Source organism: Ictidomys tridecemlineatus, chromosome 12 (genome assembly GCF_052094955.1).
Source record: "Ictidomys tridecemlineatus isolate mIctTri1 chromosome 12, mIctTri1.hap1, whole genome shotgun sequence".
In the NCBI taxonomy this organism is placed as follows: domain Eukaryota; kingdom Metazoa; phylum Chordata; class Mammalia; order Rodentia; family Sciuridae; genus Ictidomys; species Ictidomys tridecemlineatus.
The window spans coordinates 65,327,443-65,351,169 of record NC_135488.1 but is presented as its reverse complement, the minus strand read 5'-3'; the positions used below and the strand labels follow the sequence as shown (position 1 = coordinate 65,351,169).

The window sequence follows — 23,727 nt, the reverse complement described above, 5'->3', positions numbered from 1 at the left end:
TATTGATTTCTCCTCTCCACCTTGTCAGGGTCCTTCTGGAATCCTTCGTCCCCCTCCTTCCTGGACTGGTTGAGTTCCAGGCCATCTGCTTAATCATCTTCCTAGAAGGCCCTTTGTTCTCAGCCTAAGATTCCCTTTTCCTTTCTCCTGAATTGGTATTGGGAGATTTCTCCAGAGAACCAAAACCAATAAGGATATGTATTATACACTTCTATTAGGGGATCATTTATGTTGTGCTTTATTCAATTGAGAGACAAAGAGAGAAGTTATTTTAAGAAACGGACTTGTGCAATTTTAGGGCAGACCAGCAGGCTGGAGTCCCAACTGATGTTGCAGTCTGGGGTCCCCAGGCAATCCGGAGGCAGAATTCCTTCTTCTCTGGAGGACCTCGTTCTTTTTTCTTAAGGCCTTCAACTGATTGGACGATACCCACCCACATTATGAAGGGTAACCTGCTTTTTTCAAAGTTTACTGATTAAAAAAACTAATCCCATTTCAAAATCACCTTCAGAGAAACATCTAGGCTGGTGTTTGACCAAGCAACTGGTCATGACAGCTAAGCCAAGTCAACACAGAGAATGAGCCCTCACAGTCGGGCTCCCTGCTTCCTGGCTATCATGTCTTCCTGTCTTGGTTTCCTCTTTCATTTGGATGGAGCTCCTCCAGGACCATCTTGGAAAAGTAAGCACGGCAGGCGAATTTCTTGAGACCACGCGCATTAGAACACATCTCATTCTAGCCTGACATTGCCTTCATAGCTTGACTGTAGATATAATTCTGGGTTGTAAACGATTCTCCTCCAGAGGTCCCTTCAGTGGTCCCCCAGCCCTGGAGAGTTCCATTATCAGGTGGCTTTACGTGTCACTGTTGAGGGGTCTGAGGGCATTCTCATTCCTGATCCTCCATACATGTCCTGATTTCTCCCTTTATAATCTTACAAAGTCTCATTCTCCGACCCAAATGTTCTGAAATGTCGTGATGAGCTCAGGGTAGGTCTCTGTTTAGCTCTTGTTCTGAGCACTCAGAAGATCCTTCCCATCTAGAAGCTCAGGCCCTTTCCAGGAAAATGTCTGTTAGGATTTCTCCCCTTGGTTTTCTCCATTCTCCCTTCTGTGGTTCCGTTATTCGGATGTTGAACATCCTGGGCTTGTTCATTGTTTCACTTGGGTCATTTTTCATTGATTTATCTCTCTTTTTTTTATTCTACTTCTCCCAAAGTCTTCAGGCTTATTTTCCAACTATTCTGTTTAGGTTTTTTCAATTTTATTACTGGGCTTTAATTTTTAAGAGTTCTTTTTTTTTTCCTTTCTAGATTTCTCTTTTATTCTAGCACATTCTTCTGAATTTATGGATGTAATATCTTCTTTTGTTTTTTCCAAACAAATTTTAAGTTATGAGCTGTTTCTTCTTCCAAAAATCTCTGAGGGCTTTTCTCTGATATGTGTTTTTTTGTCTCCATCTTTTCTAACACTTCTTTCTGCCTCATTGTGGTTATTGTTGCTTATCTGACTATTTAAGAATGTGAAACTGAAAAGCTGATCAGAAGTTCTAAGTTTGCAGGATGATCTTGTCTTCTGTAGGCTTTGCTGCAGAGCGACTGGGCTGTCCACCTTTGAGAAAGCCCTGTGTTAGTATTTGCAGGATTTTCGTTTGGGGTTGATAAATTCCCAGTAAGAAACATTTCAGTCTACATCCCAGCTGGAAGGTCAAGATCCAGCTGGGATCCCAGGAGGGAGTAGAGCCCAAAGCACTCAGCATTTCTCCAATCCCACTTAAGGTACCAGCAGCCTCAGCTGTGCCTGGTAACCCCAGTCCAGAAAGCCTCCTTTATGTCCTTCAGGGAGTAACATTCCACTCTGCTGCTGAGGTTGGGGAAGAGCAACTGTTGAGGAAGAGGGCATCTGGGGATCTAACTGCTCTGTAAACAGTTTTCAAATCACCTTCCTGGTTTCAGCCTTGCGCTCTCTCCCTCAACACTGGAGAGTTCACAGTGTGGACCAGGAAGCTTCGTGGCTTTTGCCACTACCAGCAGAGCTGCGGCTTTCTGGCTTTCAGATTTGCAGATGTTATTCTCTCTTCCTCCCCTTCCTGTTCTTCTGGGGTTTGCTGCTGTTTTCACTTCCCTTACTTTGGTTTTAGTGAGGTTTTGTGGGAGCAAGAGGTTGGGTTCCATCCACTATCTTTACCTGATGGCAACTACACTTTTCTTTCCAGGGCAGGATGAATTTTCCTCCTGCATTTCCACCAAGCTCCTTTTATGAAGATCACCAAAGAACTCCTGATTGCTAAATCTGATGAATAGTTTTCTGTTCTCAGCTTCTCCATCTCTCTACCCCAGTTGGTGCACATAACTGTTCCCTTCTAGAAGTCTCTCTCTCTTCCTCTCTTCTCTCTCCTCTCCCCTCCCCTTCCCTCTCCTCCTTTCTCTCCCTCCCCACCATAAGGGCCTCACTATGTTGCCCAGGCTGACCTTAAATCTGTAATCCTCCCATGTCAGCCTCCCAAATACCTGCGATGACAGGCACGTAACCACACCTGGCTTATTTACTGTTTGAGTTCCTCTTTCTGTCAAGCTCTAAAAATATTAGTGCTCTCCTGTGTGTTCCATCCTGGACCCACAATTCTTATCAATGTTTATTTAGCCTAAGGTGGTATTTAAACACACACATACCTTCAGCTCATACTCTCATGATTTCCAAAGTTCTTCAGCCAGGCCTTGTTCCTGAGAATAAAATTCATACATGGGTTTGGGGTTGTGGCTCAGTGGTAGAGCACTTGCCTAGCCAGTGCAAGGCACTGGGTTTCGATCCTCAGCATCACATAAGAATAAATAAATAAAATAAAGGCATTGTGTCCATCTATAACTAAAATTTTTTTCATTCATATATGTATTTTTTGGTTTATAATTTTGCAATTAAACATGAAATGGTTGCATCAATGAAGAGTGAAAAAACAATATACTGTGAATTATAAAGAAAAGGAATAAAGAACATCTCAAGAGAGGGAGAAAATTATCCAATTGGAGAGGCATAGTAGAACTATAGTTTGTGTATTTAACTCCAGGAGAAATGAAGACCAGGAATTGAGTTGTTTTAATTCTGCTAGTAGAACATGATTTAGGGGGAAATATCAACATGTGGGAAAAACATTCCAAAAATGTCTACAACATATGCATCGAGTATTACCATTTTCCAGATTTGTATGTTTTTCTTTTCACCGCTCCCACGGTTCCTGAATTGAGTACATGATTAAGAATTGTGTCTCAGGCTTACCTCATTACTTTCTGAGTTTGCAATGAATTCCTTCCATACTTCTGTTTTATAGTTTTCTGTTTAGAGAGCAAATTGTAGAACCTCCTCATATACTACCTAGGGTTTCCCTCTCTGCCTCTGAGCAAATCTGATGTCTAGACCAATGTTTTCCAAGTATGGGTCTGAATTTCTTTCTCATTGGCTCTGGGAGCTGTAATAATTCCATTGAGTGTTTCCTCCATTTCAACCTAAGATAATGAGTCCCCTTTGTTGGAGAGGTCCAAAGTCATCGGTGTGTGTTCACTTATCGACTCGGCTGTTTTCTGAGGGTTAAAGTCACAATTTAAGTCCCTAGGTTTATGATTTGATTAAGATTGCATAGCAGGCCAGTCTCACCCTTGATGAAAAATGAGATAGAGAGGAAAACAAACCTGGGCTGGCCACACCACCCAGACCTTAAGCGCCACCTATTTTGAGAGGATTCCACGCTAGCTTCAGGAATCATTCCCTATGGGAGGAACTTCAGACCCTCTCACAGGAGTGATGTATGATTTCTCCAGTGTTGCTTTGGCCACAAGAAGAACAAATGTTTTTATATGTGCAGTTCCTTGAGGAGCCTACTTCTTTACACCCAGTTTAGACACATGATAATTTTAGCCTGAAGATCCAGACCGGCTCTGACTGCTTCCAAGTGGTTCCTGAAGGCAAACGCTCAGAGGCAAATTCATCAGATTAATGCTTATCTTGTCACGAGCTGAGCTATAGCTCTGTCCCCAAGCCTTTCTGTGTCCTGGTGATCCCTGATGGATCATGAGTAAGAACAAGTATTCTGGGGATCTCTTTTGCCCAGAATGGAGACAGTCTGAGTAGCCCAGACCTTGGTCCCCTTGACACAGGCTCCTTCATGACCACTGTTGGATCTTCCTACAGAAGAGGTATCTTATTACTGGCAGGAAGAGACATTTGCCATGTCTTAATTCACTCACCGCCTACGACAAGTCTTCCTAAGAGTTGTGGTCCAACAATGCATACTAAGGACTCTATAATCTACTTCTCTTAGGATTGGCATGGTGGGGTAAAAGGGACATGTTGCATTTCCTCTAAAAAACAAACTAACCATATTTTGTGCCAATACATTTTGGTCTCCCAAATAAATTCTGTTAAGATCTGGGTTATATTCATTATCTTCAGTGTAAGCATGGAGATGGCCCATATCATAGATACCCAAATATTACTTTCTGATAAATAAATGAGTTAATGAACAGGACTAATATGGAAGCCAGTCACAGAAAGAAGCATCACCAGTTATTACAATGTACTCAGACATTTCATTAGAATTTATCTATCTAACATTCTTGGCTGGTGGAAACAGCTTTGCTGCCAGTAGATTATTGATAGTCCCTAAATGTGTTTCCTGTTTGTTTTCTGAATGCATCCTAGGAAACCACCAACTCCCAGTAGTTCCTGGATGAGCCAGAGTCTTCATCTTTGCATTTTTTCAAAGTTGACAATATTAATATTCATATTGCAGCAATAGCTTTTGTTCCCTGGTAGCAGAAAAATCAAATGCTCTACAAGTGGGTCTTATAAATATGTTTTTATCTCTACAAGAAGTTCAAGTGCAATTTCTCAGAACCTCCCAACAGCAATGATTGTGTGCAGCCTGAGGGCTATACTACATGACATATTAACTCATTGGAACTGCCCAACAAAACAATGAGGTAGGTAATATTATAATCTTCATCTGCTGATAGAAAGTTGTGGTATGAACAAGTCAAGTAACTTTCAAACTCAACAACTTAGTACTGACAGAGTTGAGCTTTGCCCCAAATAGCCTGATGTGAGGTTATTCATTAGTGTGTTGTCCTGCCAAGTGCTCAATTTGGGGGAATTATCATTAATCCTGTGTATTTTGATAGATCTCATTAGGGAGGAAAAGGGTCATAGGCAAGGAAGGAAACTAAATTGGCCACTGTGTCCCTTACCCCCAAACCCATTTCTCATAGTCTCCAGACATTTGTACCTTTAAAAATATCCACTGGTTATTCCACAGTTAGTGAGGCTCCTTGTCCACCTTCACAGCACTCCTTCCACACATCCCTGTCCACACTCGTGTGTTCACATACTCACAACCTCCAGTCCCTCCAGCGGATGACTTGGATGGTGGCCATTAGCAAAAGGTCAAGGAGGTTATGGGCTAGAGAGGTCTAGATATATTTCTCCTGATTTCTTCAGTTGTGAGTTGATTTGGGGTCTTTGAATAGCACTGGTAGGATTGGGTTGACTTAGTCTTGTGCTCAGCTTTGTGCTGGCTTTGACTTGTCAAATACAATCTTCCAGACCTGGGCATGGTGGTACGCGCCTGTAATCCCATCGATTTGGGAGGCTAAGGCAGGAGGACTGCAAGTTCAAAGCCAGCCTCAGTAAATTAGCAAGGCCCTAAGCAACTTACCAAGACCCTGCCTCAAAACAGATAAATAAATAAAATTTAAATGGAGGGGGACACTGGGGATGTGTGTTCAGTGGTTACGCATTCCTGGGTTCAATCCCTCACACACACACATACACACACACACACACACACACACACACACACACAAAATCACAATCTTCCATTAGGCATTTGCAGTCTCTGGGCTTGTCAGAACCCTGGATTGTACCGGTCCATTTCAACCTTCATCTGAATTTTGAGACCAGGATTGACCTGGTCTCTTCGCTAGATAAAATGAACAGTTTGCTCACAAGACTTTGCATCCTTTCAAGGATCTGGGATAGAGGATTTAGGATATGCTGTTTTAAATTATAGATTATTCTCTTGACTAGGTCCTTGAAGGAATGTGCTCTTCAGAAGGCTTGGCTCTGGCTTAGGATCCCCTGGAGTGGTGTGTGGCCTTAGCTGAGTTATTGTGAACTGAATTAAATAAATATCTGGGCTGATATTGACTGATATGTGAATTGAGCTCATTTTATGAAAGATTCTGAATTAGTCAAGTTGGGTTGGGGCCCACTTGAATGTGTTTCATCTCTGCATTGAGGTCATTATTAACAGAGCTTTGGGCTAGGGTTTGGTTTGCCCTGAATTAAATCAAAAGATATGTTGGGCTGAATTTATTCTTAAACTAGAATTGCCTAAGCTTTGGTTGAGGGATTAATGGGATGCTTTGCTCAACAAGGCTTTGACTGTTACTGGGCTGAAATTGTGGATGGCTTGGCCTTTGGGATACCATCAGGGCATCTTGCCCTAGACTGTGGTTCTGCATCTGGGCTTAACTTTATTACTAGTGCCTTTGTTTTTTCTATTGGTAAAACCTATTACTTGGTTGATTTGAATTCTTCAGAAACTTTGCTGTCCCAGTTAATAAACTGCTTTTGGAAATACCCTCTTTATTTTTTGCAGATAGTAGTCCAGTGAGACCTCCAAGAGTGGATATATTTGATTGACACAAAATTTACTGGAAAGTATCAGATTTGTCCCTATTGTGGCAAGTATTTCTAAGAAAATTTTTTTCACAAATTTTCCTTGGATAGTTTGTGTTATCTGGAACTTTTTCCAGAATCTTCATCAAGAACTCAGAGACAAAGAGCACTTAAATATGTCCAGTGGGATTCTTGAAAGGTTAGATGGCAAAGTTATTAGGATGGCAAGCTTCATGCTGGACATCTTAACAAAAGGGGCTAGGTCACAACTGTTAGGGAGTTTGAGAGTATGCAAGTAAAGAACCTATTTAATAATTTAATAATATTTAACAATTACTGTAAATTCAGATACAGCAGTGATTGTAGTTCAGGACGAAAGCCTTGCTATGGTGAGTCTAGCAAGACAAACTCGCCAAAGGAACTTGACATTTCTGGCATGCTTAAATATCTTGAGATTATTCCTGTGGCAAATAAAACATCGGAACATTCACAAGTAATCTCTTGAAAGAGAGGTTTCCCCTTGCTATTAACTCAGTGCAGTCTAACATCCCTCACCTTCATTGGAAAGCTCCTGGGTGGTACAGTGACATTCATGTCAAATCAATGGTTTTTTTTTTTTTTTTTTAGGGCTTATTCTCCTGACTCCCACAGCATGAGCACTATTACTACTTCTTCCCTGCCTTGGCTTCCACATGCATGATTAATTTTCTCCTGCATTTATTCAACTCCAGAAATATCTATCCATAGCCTTGACATCACCGTGTACATTGTTCTGCCACTCATTTAAATTTAAGAGGCAGGGGAGTTGCTTCCAAGCCTCCAATATCTATCTCCATAGGCCTTGGGAAGGCCTATCCATTTCTTCCAGAGCATTGGGGTCCTTGAAAGGGAGTAGAGTCAGGATATTTCCAATCAGATCAGAACATTGAACATTACTTCAAAAGGATGGTAACATTTAGGCAGGGGACTCTGGATATTCAAATGTCTCTGAACTCTGAAATTAATCTGGGAAATTCTCTACTGAGAGACTCTTCCCAAGTCCTGCTCTAGCCTCCAGGGACTGATTTACCACTCCCATCTCCCTAGGTGCACTAAGTCGGAGGTTGCCAAATCCCAACAACCAAAGGCACAAGCTGATGCCAATTCAGAGCACTGGATACTGTCACCTTCCCCAATGAGCTACCATGCTAAGATCATTCAAGGGACTTCATTTACCATTGTTGAAAACTATGGACATCTTTTGTCTATTTCTTCCCCTGAAAAACCATATATCTGTAATTCAATGTCAAGTTCACTTCATGAGAATGTTTGGGAGACATCTCCTCCAGTGAGTGAGGCAGCTTGGAATGGATTTCTCTGAGATAGACAAAGAGAAGGGTAGATCCATTTTAGGATCTGGAGATGATCAACTTGTATCAATAGATATCTTTCTAAAATCTTTGAAGAAAAGCAGAGGTAGCTGGTACACTCAAATATCTTAAACATTGCAACTACTTCCCTCCCCTCTTAAGCACCATACTTGTCCTAAGGGAGACTATTTCACCCTCTCCCCCTCCTATACATTTATTCACATGGAATATACCCTTCCCCTGTCTTTGATGTGGATGTCTCTAGTTTGAAGACCTCTATTAGGATACCTCATGCTTCCCCTCTTCTGGCTAACTTTGTAAATTATTTTCCCAATGAAATGCTCAAGATATTCCCCTGTCACTCAAACTCTTAAACAATCTAAGAGGGCCCTGAGGGCATGAGGATGAGATAAGACTTTCCTAATGCCTCCCTGATTCTTTCTGCCCACCTCCCCCCCAAGCCCATTCCAGTCAATCTCCCCACCATAGTGTCCTATCTCATATTTCTTTACGTTCCTGGTTTCCCAGCCTTCATGTACCCAGCTAATTTCTATAGATTTTCCCTCCTTTCTCATCACAGGTCTGTAGCAGGAACAAGAAGGGTTTACCATCTTTTGAAAATGAGAAAAGTATAGAAAAAGAAGACTTGGACAGATAATTTTTAATCCCCACAGTTATTTTTTTTCCAGAAAGCAGTAATTTTCAAAATATGAGTGTCAATGAATATCATCTGAAAAGAATAGTTTCATGGTCAAGGAAATCTGGGAAACAATTAAAAAAAAATCTTTTCCCCAGAGAAATCTCCAGGCTTTAAATAGGCATTTATTAGTTATGTATTCTTGCATAACAAATCATCCCAAAGTTAGAGGCTTAAAACACGGATAAACCTATCTCCTCATTTGTATGGGTCAGGAATCAGGAAGGGCTAGCTGAGTGGTTCTGCTTTGAGGATGGGGGGTGGTCTCTGGTGAGGCTGGAATCACCGGAAAGCTTGACAGGGCTGGGAGATCCACTTCTAAGATGGGATACTCTCATGGCTGGCAGTTGATGTTGGCTGTCAGCAGGGAAGCTCAAGTTTCCTGCTGTCTGGATTCCTCCAGAGGGCTGCTTGGGTGTACTCATAATATGACAGTGGGTTCCCCCAGTGTGACCCATAGAACAAAGGGGAAAACACACAGTCTCCATGGCCTAGTCCCAAAAGTCACACTCCATGAGTTCTGCAATATCTTATTAATTACTTATGAGTCAGTCATGTCCATGTGGAAGGAATGTGAATACCAGGAGGTGAGGGACACTAGGGATCATTTTGGAGGCAGGCTAGTGCAATGCATTATGAGCCTCTAAGACTTACTTAAAAATGCAATTAATGCTGCATGGAGCATTTCAAGACACTAGGATTTCGTGATATACACATGAGAACCACCTTGGATGGTTCACTGGTGTGTGTCTTGAGGGATCACAAGTAGAAAGGAATATGTGTGTCAGTCTGGGGGAAGAATTCTAAACAAGGAAACATGCATGTGCATTGAGGACTCCCAGAGTGGAAGGCAGGGGAAGGTAGATCTAGGATCCTACCTGGAACTGGGGCTCAGAGACCACTCTAAAGAAAGATTCTGCAGTTTAGAAAGGAGAGCACAGGATTTTTTTTTTCCAGTCCCAAATGTTAGAACTGCCTACACTTCTGTAAGCTGTTTACTTCTTCTGTCCTACATCAAAGATGGGAGAAGAAAGTCAAAGTTCATGGGCTGAAAGGATGAACTGTTGTCAAAGAACCCCTAAAATATGGAGACGGAGACAATGTAGAGGGTTCAGCTGTTCCAAGCCGGGAGCAGAGGGAGTAGGAAACTTTGGACATTAGGCGTGCTGCTTTCAAAAGAGTCCCAACAATCTCTTTCATGATCTGGGCTAAGAGTATATAAGGTCACTTGATAATTCAGATCACAAAGACTTGTTTTTCTCTGCTTGATTTGCACAATGGTCTGTGTTTCCAAGCCTGGAGTCGGAGCCACAATGCTTGGAGGAAATGAGTTCTCATCAAATGTTTACACTGCCCGTATCCGCAGACAGAGAGAAGGAACAGAAAGTATAAGAAGACTAGAGAGAAGGGAGAAGTGGTTGGGGGGCGGGGGGAAAGAAGGAAGGTGCACAAGGAAAAGGAAGGAATAAGAAAACATATACCCTTTACCTGAAAATGATAAGGAACATAAGGTTTGTACCCCGCATCTCTAAGTCTCCCCAGCTCCCTTCTGAGCCACACTCCCACGGACCCCGGTGCGTGCTTTCGCCATCTCTGGCCACAAGGTGGCACTCTTTGGACTTTGTTCCTCCAAAAAAAATAAGAAAGGGGGGTAAGGGGGAGGGAGAAAAGGCAGAGCACTGCCCCAACCAAGAATAATTTGAAAACCCACCCCATAATACTTAAAATCTGGGACAAAGAACCGTCAGGACGGAACTGCTTCAATTGCAAAACCTCCGCGCAGCCTGGGGAGCGGTCCCACCGTCCGAACCCCGGAGCAGTCTCTTTTTTTGAAAAAGCGGAGTACAGTATTGAGATTCTTGAAACCTGAAACCTAGAAACAGAATCGAAGCGGAAACCAGAAGGAAAACCTTGAACTCCTCCAGACAATTGCTTCCGGGGAGTTTCTAGGGAGCGAGGGGGAATAAAGAGCCCAAAAGGAGGGACCCTCGGATGGCGTGTCCCTGAGGGTCGTGGCGAGCTCGCGGAGCGTGAGAAGAAGACCCCACTCTCTCTCCCTGGGCTGAGGGTCATGGCCACCGTGGAGCAGAAAGCCCTCGTCATTGGCTTCAAGTGGCTCTCTTTGGCCACTCTTGTGCTCATCTGCGCTGGGCAAGGGGGACGCAGGGAGGATGGGGGTCCAGCCTGCTACGGGGGATTTGACCTGTACTTCATTTTGGACAAGTAAGTGCCATGAGCCTTTCACTCTAGGCTAAGCTGGTGATGATGCTTTCTTCCCGGTCAGGGTGGGTTGGCAGGGTCGCTTTGGGACAGGCGTGCATCTCAAGGGACCAAGAGGGACCGCGGGAGGTGGTGGCGGCGAGTCCTGCGCCTTTGTTGGGGAGCGCTCCTCCCATCCCTCTCCTGTGCCGCCCCAGCCCGCTGGAGAGGCGACGTTGCTGGTTTGGGGGCACAAACTTCTTTTCTGTCTTGCTCTTTGTGACCGAGGAGCTAGGAGCGTGCCTGCAACTTGGAGGATGCTATTGACTCACTGCGTTTCTGAGGCTCCTTCTCATTTTCCTGAGAAAGTCTTGCTTGCCAGAGGCAGAAGTTGCAGACACTTTAAAGAGACGTCGGCATTTCAAAGTCAATGGTCTCTTTTTAAAAAACCGTGTCCTACAAAAATGCATTATCCTTGTCCCCCATAATATAATGTATGTTCAGCCTGGGCACTTAATGAAAATGCAAGACAGGGTTTCTCAACCATAGCACTATTGAGGTTTTAGCTTGGTCATTCTTTGTTGTGGAGACTGTCCTGTACGTTGCAGGATGTTTAGCTGCAACCTTGGCTCATACCCATTAAGATATCAGCCACATTTCCCCTCTGCCTGGTAAATTCTCTCTCTCCTTTGCCTTGAGAACCTCGGTGGAGGAGAAATCAGGCTCTTGATCATTTTGACTGGTGGGCTACCAGGGAGGTGCTGGAGCCCTGGTTTCCTTGTTAAAGGTGGAGAGTGTTTAGACTTCAGGACTTTGATCAAGGGAGAGCTGAACTCTGACCAGTTCAACACTTCCCAGATTCCCCCATAGGCTTGCCAAGCTGCACTCAGAGGAGCTCCCTGCTATCTGTTAAAAACCACCTTCAACAATTAAAAAAAAAAAAAAAAAAAAAAAAAAAAAAAGCCCCTCAGGGAAGATCCCTGCTCACTAAAACCAGTGAAGCGCCTTGCAGTTACAGCGGTAGGGAGATGAATTTCACAGACTGGAAAGTATTTGGGAATTGGAAAAAGAGTCCAGCAAAATAAGCTGGCCAGCTAGACACCAAATGTGCTTTGCAGTTGCCCCTGGAGTTTGGTTTTTCCGTAAAGTCTGTTTTGAACTCCAGATTCTTTGGATGAAAAGTGAGATCTCTTTCTTGCAGATTTATGAGAAGGTGGATACTGAAAATATAATCCAATACTAAGAAGTGGAATTTCTTTTGTTAACTTCTGGTGCCTGGGAGCACTGGATCCTAGTCTCAGGGACACTGTCTGAAAACCCTCAGAGATGATCAGCATTTGTGTTGTTTTGAAAACTGGTTCAGAGGGGCATACAGAAAAACTTGACCAAATGGGCAGAATCACCATTTGCTGAATGGAATGCCTCAAAACTATAGAGATAAATAAATTCTCCCCAAAGCAATTTTTAGTCTAAGTTCTGAAAGAATTTATTCTGGTGATGGCTGGGAATTTAACAAAATGGTTCTAGGCTTATCTGATAGGGGGAAAAACACAAGTAAAAAGAAATAAAACATTTTTGGAAATGAATAATAAAGAAATACTTCCCAAATATTAAAAAATACAAGTTAATCAAAATAGGAGGGTAAAGGCCAAAGAACAGAGAGACAAAAATAGAAATCCAAATACATATAAGCATTTAGTGAAATTTTGAATCAGTAGGAAATTTTTTTGGACAAAGGATTGATAACGTGTGGGAATCCAAAGGATAGATTTATACTTTATACCACACACCAAAATAAATTCTAGAAGGACTGAAAATTTAAATGTTTAAAATGAAATGATCAAAGAGCTAGAAGATCATTTAGATGAATATTGCTATCATCTTAGGTTCAGAGCTTTTAAAGCATAATAATAGTATAGAAACCATAAAGAAAAATACAGATTTGAATATATCAAAATTATATACTTTCATAAATAAAAAGGCATGAATAAGATATAGTCACAAGTTACAGAAATGTTTGCAACATTAATCATTCTCTTAAGATGATCTTACTATATAAAATGTGGAGGGGCCAGAAAGGACGTAGCTTAGTGCTAAAGTGCTTACCTGGCATGTGGGAGGTCCTGGGTTTGGTCCTAACACCAAAAAAGAAAAAAAATACACACACACAAAAATATATATATAAATATACGATATACATATTTATGTGTATAAACTATATGTAAATATAATACATACCAACTATATTATATTTACATATTAAAACACACACATGCATCATCTCAATAAAAATAGTCTTACTGCATAATTTACAGGAGAAAAATACATATGAAAGTCAACAAATAGTCAAAAAAGTTCAACTTTACTAGTTATCAGAGAAATGAAAAACAGTCAAACAAGTTAAAATTGTTATTAGGTTGGCAAAGAATTTTAAAGAATCACAATATTCATTACTGGCCAGCTTGTAAGCACTGTCACATCTTACTAGGGAAAATATAAATTGGTACCCTCTTTCTAGACTTGCGTTATTCATTAGAACTTTCTAGGATAATGAAAATGTTCTGTGTCTATGTTGTCCAGTAGGGTAGCTTCTAGCCATATGTGACTGTTGACACTTGAAATGTGTCTAGGGAGATTGAGGAAGTGAATTTTTATTTTATTCCTTAATTTAAATAGTCACATGTGGTTACTGTATTGAAGACCAGAAGATAATTTGGCAATATATATCATATGCTTTAAAAAATATGATGGGGTCTACTTTTCCATCCAACAATTCCATATCTTAAAGATAAATCCAAATAGTCACAAAAAAGTACCTAAATGTATGCTAATAGTAGTGCTGTTTAAAGCAATAAAAAGTTGAAAATGACATAAATGTCCAACAACAGGGGATTTAAGTAAGACATGTAATATGCAGAGTATTAAATATGTACTGTATATTTTGCATGCTGGGAAGATATTTTAGGAGAAATAGGTAATGTTTATACTCTAGGGAGAAAATGCCATTAATTACCAAACATTGTATGCATTTTGATTCTACTTTTGTAAAAAATGAAACACACATATGCATGTCTATTTACCTGATATGGTAATGGTATTTCTCTCTAGAAGCATGATTTTTAACTTTTTTTTTTTTGCTTTTCTGAATTTTAAAAATTTTCTATAATAAGCATATATTAATTTTATTTTCAACAAAAATACATTAATTTTTTAAAAATCAGGTGTGGAAAGGGAAGGTCTCTAACCAGTGTGCTGAGTTCCTTGCCCCTCTATTTATAGAGGAAGCTGTTTCTTTTGTATTTACTCCTGAAATAAATTTTTGAATGTGCTAGTGGATCTTTTGAAGCACATTAGGGACCCCAAAATGCTCAAGGGGTAGAGAAACCTTTACAGGCACATACCTTTACATTCAGGTGGATGACTTTGAGTTCCTTTGGTTGTCCTGTTACCTGAAGACAGGGATAGTATGTGCTGAATAAAAACTTGCTAGGACTAGGTTGTTCATGTGTGCAGCTCCAGCTGTCACCTCGAGCCAGGCTAATTTATGTGACTGTTGAGTCCAGAGCTGGGGGATGGGCCAACAGACAACCAGGACAGACAGCCTCCTAGGGTAGTCCCTAAAGATATATAGTCTTTTGTCTTAGAAAGAACCTCCTGAGACATTGCTGTCCAGCACCCAACCACAGCAGAGCAGGAAGGCAAAAAATGCTGACTCATTTTTTCCTTGGGCTTCTAAGATCTGCTGGCTGCCTAGACCCTGTCTACAGGCTGATACCAGTGGATCACAGGGAACGGAATCCACCATTCTCTTCTTCTCCCCAACCCTGCAATTGGTTCTCTTTTCCATGGCATTGAATCCCAGCTCATTTCAACTTTAGGCAGGATGCATCTCTGGCTTGGAGGGAACCCAGATTATGCATTTAATGGAATGTCATGTTTTCTCAACCAGGAGCAAAGACTGCATAATGATAACCTAGGACACCACAGTAACACAATAGGGCATTATTAGCAGCTTTGGCGACTGGGCTGCACTAGGCTTTATACTGATGGAATTTTATGTTCATTTAAACATGCTTTTCTTGTTATAGTCAGGAAAAGTAGATTGCTGGGAATTCAATCAGGGATTTGAAAAGTCAGATTTGGAAGGCCTCTGTCCAGAAGAAAAACAGTAAAGAGCAGCTAGCCTCTTCTAAGTCTTCCAGGCCAGGATTGCAAAGATCAGTGCACCCATTTGACCAACTCCTGGACAAAAATGGCCCTCTCCTTCAGGGCCCTTCTGTTATTACAATATACATTTATGTATCACACATTGGTTTCTTTTATATTGAGCTATTAGACACTTAATTGCAGAAAGTGGATTTTCCATCTTGACTCTGGCTATAGTATATATGCCCTAAAGACTTCAAAAATAGAACATGGGGAATAGAACAAGAGAGTGGAGGAGGTGGCAGGGTGGGAGAAGGCACTGAACAGCTCTATTTATAGAACTTTCCAAAGTCAAAACCTGTTATTTCTTTCCTGCACCCAATAAATCCTTACATTGAAAAAGGCCCCCCACAGCCTCACCATGTGCTTCCTTACCATGGTAGCCCCAAGTCCCTTTTCCTTTTTGTCCAGCATCAGTTTTCACCTCTTTTCCCCATACACAGGCACCCCATCTTACCATCCACCCAGACTTCCAACCACAGGACCCAGCATTGGGTGACCCCCTGGTGGTGATGATTTGTAGGACTTCCACTATGTGTTATGCCCCAAAGATATGGTCATGAGACAGATTTTTGTAGTCTTAGGCTGGAAACATCACTACGGGGTCTAGTATTGCTTTTCTGAGAAAATACCTTCTGGATTCCCAACTATCTACTCACGAAAGAAATTCTTTAGAGTTGAAACTTATGCAAGTCTCACACACTCTTACACTCCTTTACGAGGACATCAGAGACAATCTTTTTTGGTAGGTAGAGCCAGCACAATTGCTGTTCCTAATTTATGGATGAGAAGAAAACCTTTGTTCAACCCACTGGGTTAAGTGACCTGCTCAGAGATGGGGATTAGATCATGACACAACTAGAACGACGTCTGCTTCTGACTCCCAGCCCAGTTCTTTCTGTTCATCTCTGCCCTGCACAGTTGGGCTATAATGAGAAGCACATGGCAGTACAACTGGAGGAACTGGGTGGGTTCCAGGAGTTAAAATTCCCTGCATCAGAGTTTCAGTAAATCATGGTACAGAAAGCAGCTCAGATTGCTTAATTGAGGAACTACTGCTCCACTGTTAAATCAGCTGCAGTTGATTGAAAGTTTCAGGAACTCCGACCCCCTGCAGCCCACCCAGATGCTATAAGGATCTGGGGGAGGGCGGGTGAAGTGATGGAGCTGACCTTGAGGTATATTAGGACATCTGGTTATCCTGCACTTAAAGTTGGTGAATTGTTCAGACTGAATCTGAATGGAAGAGGGAAACTCAAGTTTGTAGATGGGCTAAGACACATGGGATGTAGCTTATTTCAGAAATACTTTGGAAGATGGCTTAACATAATGAAAATGCAAAATTGGCTCTGAAGAAGGAAAATGAGTCCATTAGAAAGTACTTTTAAAGTGCTGCAGTAATAACTTAAAAAGACATCAGAAAAAGAATTCTTCAGAGGACAGGATATTTTTCCCTCCCTCCCTCCCTTTCTTTCTTTATTTCTCTCTTTCTCTGTCTTGAGATGGATTCTGTGGTTAGTTCTAAATGCTCCACCTAGAGGCTGTGGTTGTAGCTCAGTGGTAGAGCCCTTGCCTACCTAGCATGTGTGAGGCCCTGGGTTCAATCCTCAGCACCACATAAAAATAAATGAATAAAATAAATGCATTATGCCCATCTATAACTAAAAAATATTTTAAAAAAATATTTCACATATTGGGTTCCAAATTTGGAGAAGGCTTATCAGGCCAGGCAATAGTTGGTAGAACTTCCCACAAATTGGAAGGTTTGGCATATGGGTCAAAAATAAAGTAAATAAAGCAAAAGTGTTTTGTTTGTCTGTCTGGGTCAGCCAAGCAATTATCTCTACTTTCCTTAGCTGAGGAGAACTGGTAAAACTCAGTGTCAAGCTGAGAATAGAATCCAGGAGTGCTGGAAGAAGACATCCGTCCTAAGATAACCTATAATTATCTCCAAATGCTAAAGGACTCCTAGTGGTCTAGGAATAAACTTTGGCATCCCTTAAGGAGACTTGGCTGTCACATAAATGCAAATGAGATTTGCTTCATGATAATTTAGAATGTGTATCCATTTTTGGTGTGGGAGCAAGAGACTGGATCTCACTTCTCACACTCATGATTCTGTAGCAAAAGAGAAAGAAGGTATTTTGGCATTACTTGTCATGGTTTTCTGATGTGTCAGGGTCATATTGAAAAAGTAATGAGATTTCTTCAGTTTGACTCAACTGATTCTTTCCATTCATTTAGTGTAAATACATCTCAGTATTGAACTTAGGAGTGGACAAGAGTAAAGATAGGTATAACACAACACTTGATGCAAACAATGTCTGGTAACACTTCACCATTTAGTCTGTGCAGTTCTCATAATATCTGTACAGTCACGATCACCATTTCACACATGAGGAAAATGAGGTTTAGGGAAGCTAGCCCAGGCCGCTCTCAGTGGTGAAATCAAGGCTCAGCCCCAAGCCTCTCTGACTCACAATCTCTGTACTAAGATGAAGAATCCGAATAGGCAAAAGAACATTGAACCAGCCGGGCTTGGTGGTGCACACCTGAAATCCCAGCAGCTCAGGAGGCTGAGGCAGGAGGATTGCGAGTTCAAAGCCAGCCTCAGCAAAGGCAGGGTGCTAAGTAACTCAGTGAGACCCTGTCTCTAAATAAAATACAAAATAGGGCTGGGGATGAGGCTCAGTGGTCAAGTGCCCTGGGTTCAATCCCTGGTACCCAAAATATAAACAAACAAACAAACAAACATTGAGCTAATCAGAGTTGGTGAGGTTATGCTGTGGTAACAAAGAGGCCCAATTTCAGTAAAAAAGGAAAAGTTTATTCTCTGGATATGCTTCATGTTTGATGGGGTACATCAGGAGCTCCTCATGGTTGTTTTGGGAGCCAGACTGGCAGAGACTCCTTCTTGACACCTGTTTCACCATACAGCTGCAAAGGAAGAAAATGCTGGAAAATGCCTTGCTGGCAGGGAGATACTCCAGCCAGAAATGGCAGCATCCTTCCACGTACAGCCCATTGGCCAGAACTAGTTCACATGGCCTCATCCTATGAAAAGGGACCAAAGAGATGTGTCCAAAAGAAAAAGAAAGCCAGAAATGGGTGGGCATGAAATGCCTCTACTGCAAACATAATTATACACTGCTATGGCCTGAGTAAGCAAGAAAGAAATAATCATAGAGATAGGGGAAGAGGTAAGACTTCTGGGGAAAGGTCAGTTTGGAGCTATGTCTTGGCTCTCTTCATCAGTCTGGAATTACTGTCAGACATGAGATTTCACATCTGCCCAGGGTTGGAATGTGATGCCGCTTGCTCTTTTCCTCCTCTCCCCAACCTTCCCTACTTCAGGTGAAACATTCAGTGCAGTGGGTAGGGGATAAATCAGATTAAATGAAAGGTTGAAAGAGAGATTGGAAGTGCTTCTCTGCCACCTAAGTGTACATGAATATTTGTGAAAGATAAGAATCTCTTTTCCATAGTTGATGGAATGTGAGGGAATTTGACAGGCCGGGGAGGAAGAGAAGCCCTTGAAACGCTGTAGCGGCTGAACTAAGAAGAATGCCCATATACTAAGAGGCTGACTCAGAGTTGAATCAAGTGTCTGGGCTCCAACTAGTGTTTCTCCAAGTGGGTGCTGTTGGCATATTCAGTGAGATCGTTTTTCACTAGAAAGGACTGGAGGATGCTTAGCCTCTCTGATCCTTGCTTTCCCGGTACCATTAGCCTTCTAGTCATGTGATAAGCAACACATAAAAAGCCTTTACATTTGCTTTTATTTTTATTTGGGGTACCATGAATGGAACCTGGGGCACTTAACCAATGAGCCACATCCCCAGCCATTTTTTTAAAATATTTTATTTAGAGACAGGGTCTTGCTAAGTTGCTGAGGGTCTCTCTAAACTGCTGAGGACAGCCTTGAATTTGTGATCCTCTTGCCTCAGCCACTCAAGTTGCATGGAATAGAGGCATGTGCCACTGTGCCCAGAGAGATGTTATTTTAGATTGTGGTAAGAGGAGCTCAACATGATATAGAAGAAGAAAAGACAAGGTTACAGGTAGGTTGTGCTTTGCTCTTCAGTGTCACCAGGTCCCACCTCGTCTGCGTAGACATGTAAGCCATGCTGTTCACTAACTTGGACAGATCTCTGCTCCCTTTCTGATAAGGCTCCAGGCATGGACTGTACTCTGGTGCTTCAAGGCAATGAACAGAGCCTCAAACATAGGGGTTCAGAGGAACAGCTTTGGTATTGGGTATTTCCATTTTCAAGCGTCAGCTCCATCATTCACCAAGCATTATGAGCTTGGCAAATTATTTAAGTTCTCTGAAACTCAGTTTTTTTTTTCATTAATATAATAGGCATTTTAATGTATGCTCACAGAAGTGTTGTAAGGATTAAATAAAATTAAAGCCTTTCAAGAAATTATTTGGCACTTGTGTGCCAAGTGATAGATGATGATGATGATAGGGATACTGGTGATGTTAGTAATGGTGCTAGTGATGATAATGATGGTAAGGATGATGAGGCTATTCATGATGATGTTAGCACTGGTGACAGCAGTGGTGGTGATGGTGGAGATGGTGACAGTGATGATTGTGATGGTAGTGATGGAGATAGGAATGATAATGATGACGGTGGTAAGAGATGCCAGTGGTGGTGGTGGTGATGGTGGTGATGTGATGGAATAATGGTGGTGGTGATGGTAATGATGATGTTTGTGGTCATGGTGGTGGTGGTAATTGCCCCTAGAGAAACAATGTGGTCCTCTAGAAAAAGATACCACCTAGATTCTAAAGAGTCTAGGGTAAGGAACATGTCATGTCAACTTGGTATTTATCATACTGTGCTGGACTTGTGGAATTACAAAATGCTTGAGAGACATACCCTGATTCTCCAGGAGCTCACAGCTTAGTGGAAGAGACAGGCATGGGGAAACAGTTAATAAAATAATTTTGATTGATATGAGGGGGATTTAGGAGGCTTCATAGAGGAGGTGACATTGAACAGGATTTTGTCAGATTATAAACATATAGGAAAGATAGGTGACATATCTCCTTCTCTGTGATATAAGTGTGACAGGAACTAAGACTCTGGAGAGGGTTTGGATTTTATCCCATCGAAAGTATATTTTGGGATGCAAGTTTGTAAAGACAGAAGGCAAGTGTCTCGGTGTGGGTGTCACCTATTCTTGTAGTGAGAGGATGTGGAAAAAAGAATAAATGAAATTGGAAGCTCTATATACAGAGTAGCGATAGGACTTGAGCGACTTACTGAGAGCAAATGGGGCAGTAAGGAGCGTGTTTCAGAGGGAAGGAGCTTGGTATGGACGTGCTGAGTCTGAACATGCAGGACGTTTGGGTGGAGACGTTGAGTAGGCGGTTGGATTGGTGAGTTGGAACTGAAAATAAAGGCTTGAATGTTGCTAGCCCGAGGGCAGTAGTTGAGAATGTGGGTATGGCTAATAAATAATATCAAGATATTATCAGAATTTTAAAATGTCAGGAAGAGATGGAGTTTGAAGAGGAAGATGGCCAAGGTCCAGGCCAGAGGACTTGCCAACAGGGATTGTCTGGGTAAAAGAAGACACTTCATGCATCAGAGCTGAGAAGAAGCAGTCAGAGCAGTGAGGGGGTGGAGATCCGGTGGAGAACTGAACCCTGGTAGCAGGAGGGACCGCCTTTCAAAAGAAGGGTGCTCATCTAGGAGTTTCCCCCCACAGTCCTTTCCTTCTCTGTTCCTAGTCTTGGTGGCACCATAAACCGCGGCAGTACTCCTCTTTATCACTCTGCAAGGCCTGACCATGTCAACTCCCACAGCTGCCCTGGAATACCCACTCTCTGGCTTCTCGGTGCCTATCTCCACCGTGTTTCCCCAGTTTACTGAAACATTCTCAAAATGACTCTCTTTGCCTCCTTTCTTAACCCCTCTCCATATTTTGTATTCTTGGCACTGGTCCCAAATTGATCTTTTAAAACATAAATATAAGCTCAACACCATCTTCCCCAAGCCCCACCTCTTGGCCTTTAAACACCTATGAAACTTTTTCAGGAAAAGTGTAAACTTCTTAATAAATATGCAAGACCCTTATTGCTTGGTCCACTGTGGTGTTTCTCAGTTTCAACTCTGACCACATCCTGTACCTTTGTCATTTCTAATGAAACTACTGTGCAGTTTCTGAAACTAACCCCCGCATTTTCTTGCCACTAGCTGTGATGCCCTTCACCACTGCTCCCATCCTTACGTAGGTGGTGCCCACTTATCCTTTGATAAGATTACTCGTACTGGGTCCCCTCCCATCATTAGTTGTGGGCTCCCTGTGTTCCAAAAGTAGTTAAGAAAAAAGAGCCCCCTCCCACATTATATCTTTATTCAAAAATCCCTTCCCTGGCCAGGCAAGGTAGTGCACACAAGTAATCCCAGCCGCTCAGGAAGCTGAGGCAGGAGGATCACAAGTTCAAAGCCAGCCTCAGCAAAAGCAAGGCAATAAGCAACTCAGTGAGACCTATCTCTAAATAAAATACAAAATAGGGTTGGGGATGTGGCTTTGAGTTCAATCCCTGATACAAAAAAAAAAAAAATCCCTTCCATGTTCAGAATTTCACAGCCCCATATAACTCATATCCCATAATAAGCAGTGCAGTGGTACATTATCAAGAATCGGAGAAGAAAATAAAGGAAGAGAAACCAAGAAGGGATGATGGGAGGGAAAGTAGAAGTACTGGGGACTAAAATGGAGCAAATTATTCCATCCATGTATGATTATGTCAAAATGAACCCCACTATTATGTATAACCTCAGTGCAATAATAAAAGCATTTTTAAAAAAGAGAAATGTACATAGAAAACTCCAGGGTTTGTCCTCCAGTGTCTCTTCCAGTGGCCTTATCTTCTTTTCCTCATCCCAGATATGCAATAAGATGAACCCCTGATTAATAAGTACCCGGAGGATCCCTCTGGAATATGGCTTTCCTAACATTTGATGGCATAAGATTGTGATCAGAATCATAACCGTTCTGCCACTACCCACTACATAAAAATAATGGGAATATTAAGTTTATAGAAAACGTAGAAAATAAAAGTGAAGAATCTTGAGTGTAAGTTTCCAACAGTCACAATCACCATGGATCATACTAAGCATAAATAAATATGAGATATAAAGATCATTGTTAACAGGACAGCCAAACGCTCTGATTTGTCCATGACAGCAATGGTCTATTTTTATTGTCCCAGAGTAATTAACAATGCCCTCTTTAATTCTCAGAAGTGTCTCCATTTGAATTTTAAATTAAATGGTCTTCTTGAATATTAACTGTCATACAAAATATCAAAGAAATAAAAAGGAGGAGGATTGAAGGCACCTTGAATACTTTGTTCCATTAAAATGGGGAACTATGTCAGTACTCTCAGTGCCATTAAAGTGGCCCAATTTTAAACTTTTCCTGGAATCCCCACTCCCAAATTCCCATAATAATTAGTGAAAATTCTCTGGTACTGCTCACTATCTCAGACCCAACCCTGAACCGTAATTGTACATTTCCTGACCCCTCCATGCGGGGGCAGCATTGCACAGTGGTTAAGAGCACAGGGTTCCACATCAGGAAGACTTTATGAACAGTGTTTGGAACCAAGAGTATGAACTCTTAAGACTAAACCACCAGAGTTCAAATCCCAATCCTACCACTTAATAGCTGTGTGTCCTTGAGCTTCTCAATGTGTACTTAGCTTCTCTGTGAAGTCAGTTTTCTCATCTGTAAAAAGGGCAACAGTAGTATGTATTGCATAGGGTCCTGCTCAGAACAGAGCAGGTCACAATGCTAACTGTGATGATGACATGGCAATGAATATAAAGTGCCTAGAATAATTCCTGCTGCATAGTGAGTACTCAGTACATGGAAAGTGTTGTAATTATCAATCTTTGTGCATTACTGAGAACCTACTAGGTACTCAAAAACCAGCTGGCTGAATCAATAAATAGCACACTCTAAATAGGTCCAGTAAGATAAGAACTAAAATGTTTTAGCTGAAATAAAGGCCTTGATGATTTTTGGAAGTGTTATTTCAGGGAATCGTATAAGCCCCCAAACTAAAACTGAATAGGAGAGGCTCCATGAAAATGAGAAAGTTTGCAACTTTGGAAAAAGAAGCTAAGCATAGACAGCTTCTCCCTCCTTTGTCCCCCATTTTCACCTAAAACTGACCCATTCTCCCCAAAGAGAAGGTCTTAGGATGTGTCCAGGGGAAGCCGACATCCATAGGATGGTGGCCCTGACTTGCAAAACACTTATAAGAAATGACACTAGAAAGCAAAACAGTGCACTGAGTCTGAAGGAGGTCAATCAGAGTTGACTTTCAATTCTGTTGCCAAGTTATAAAAAACACGGAGAAAAAGATTTTCAAGGAGTAATATTCCATTGTGTATATATACCACATTTTCTTTATCCATTCATCTATTCATCTGCAACCAACCTAGATGTGAATTTAGGTTTAGCTATTGTGAATTGTGCTGCAATAAACATTGATGTGACTGTGTCCCTGTAGTATGCTGTTTTAAAGTCCTTTGGGTATAGACCAAGGAGAGGGATAGCTGGGTCAAATTGTGGTTCC

At 41.7% G+C, this 23,727-nt stretch overlaps 2 protein-coding genes across 2 annotated transcripts in view; one reads left to right on the top strand and one right to left on the bottom strand.

Annotated features, from left to right (window-relative positions):
- Positions 1-23,727, bottom strand: part of Gkn2 (gastrokine 2) — a 72,708-nt gene that overhangs the window by 44,937 nt on the left and 4,044 nt on the right. The gene's annotated exons all lie outside the window — the stretch shown is intronic.
- The window catches only part of Antxr1 (ANTXR cell adhesion molecule 1), a 226,325-nt gene continuing 212,995 nt past the window's right edge, over positions 10,398-23,727 (top strand). Inside the window, exon 1 of the mRNA XM_005322100.5 lies at positions 10,398-10,937. Coding sequence (XP_005322157.1) covers positions 10,786-10,937 — 152 coding nt within the window. The 5' untranslated portion in view covers positions 10,398-10,785. The remainder of the gene's footprint in view (positions 10,938-23,727) is intronic.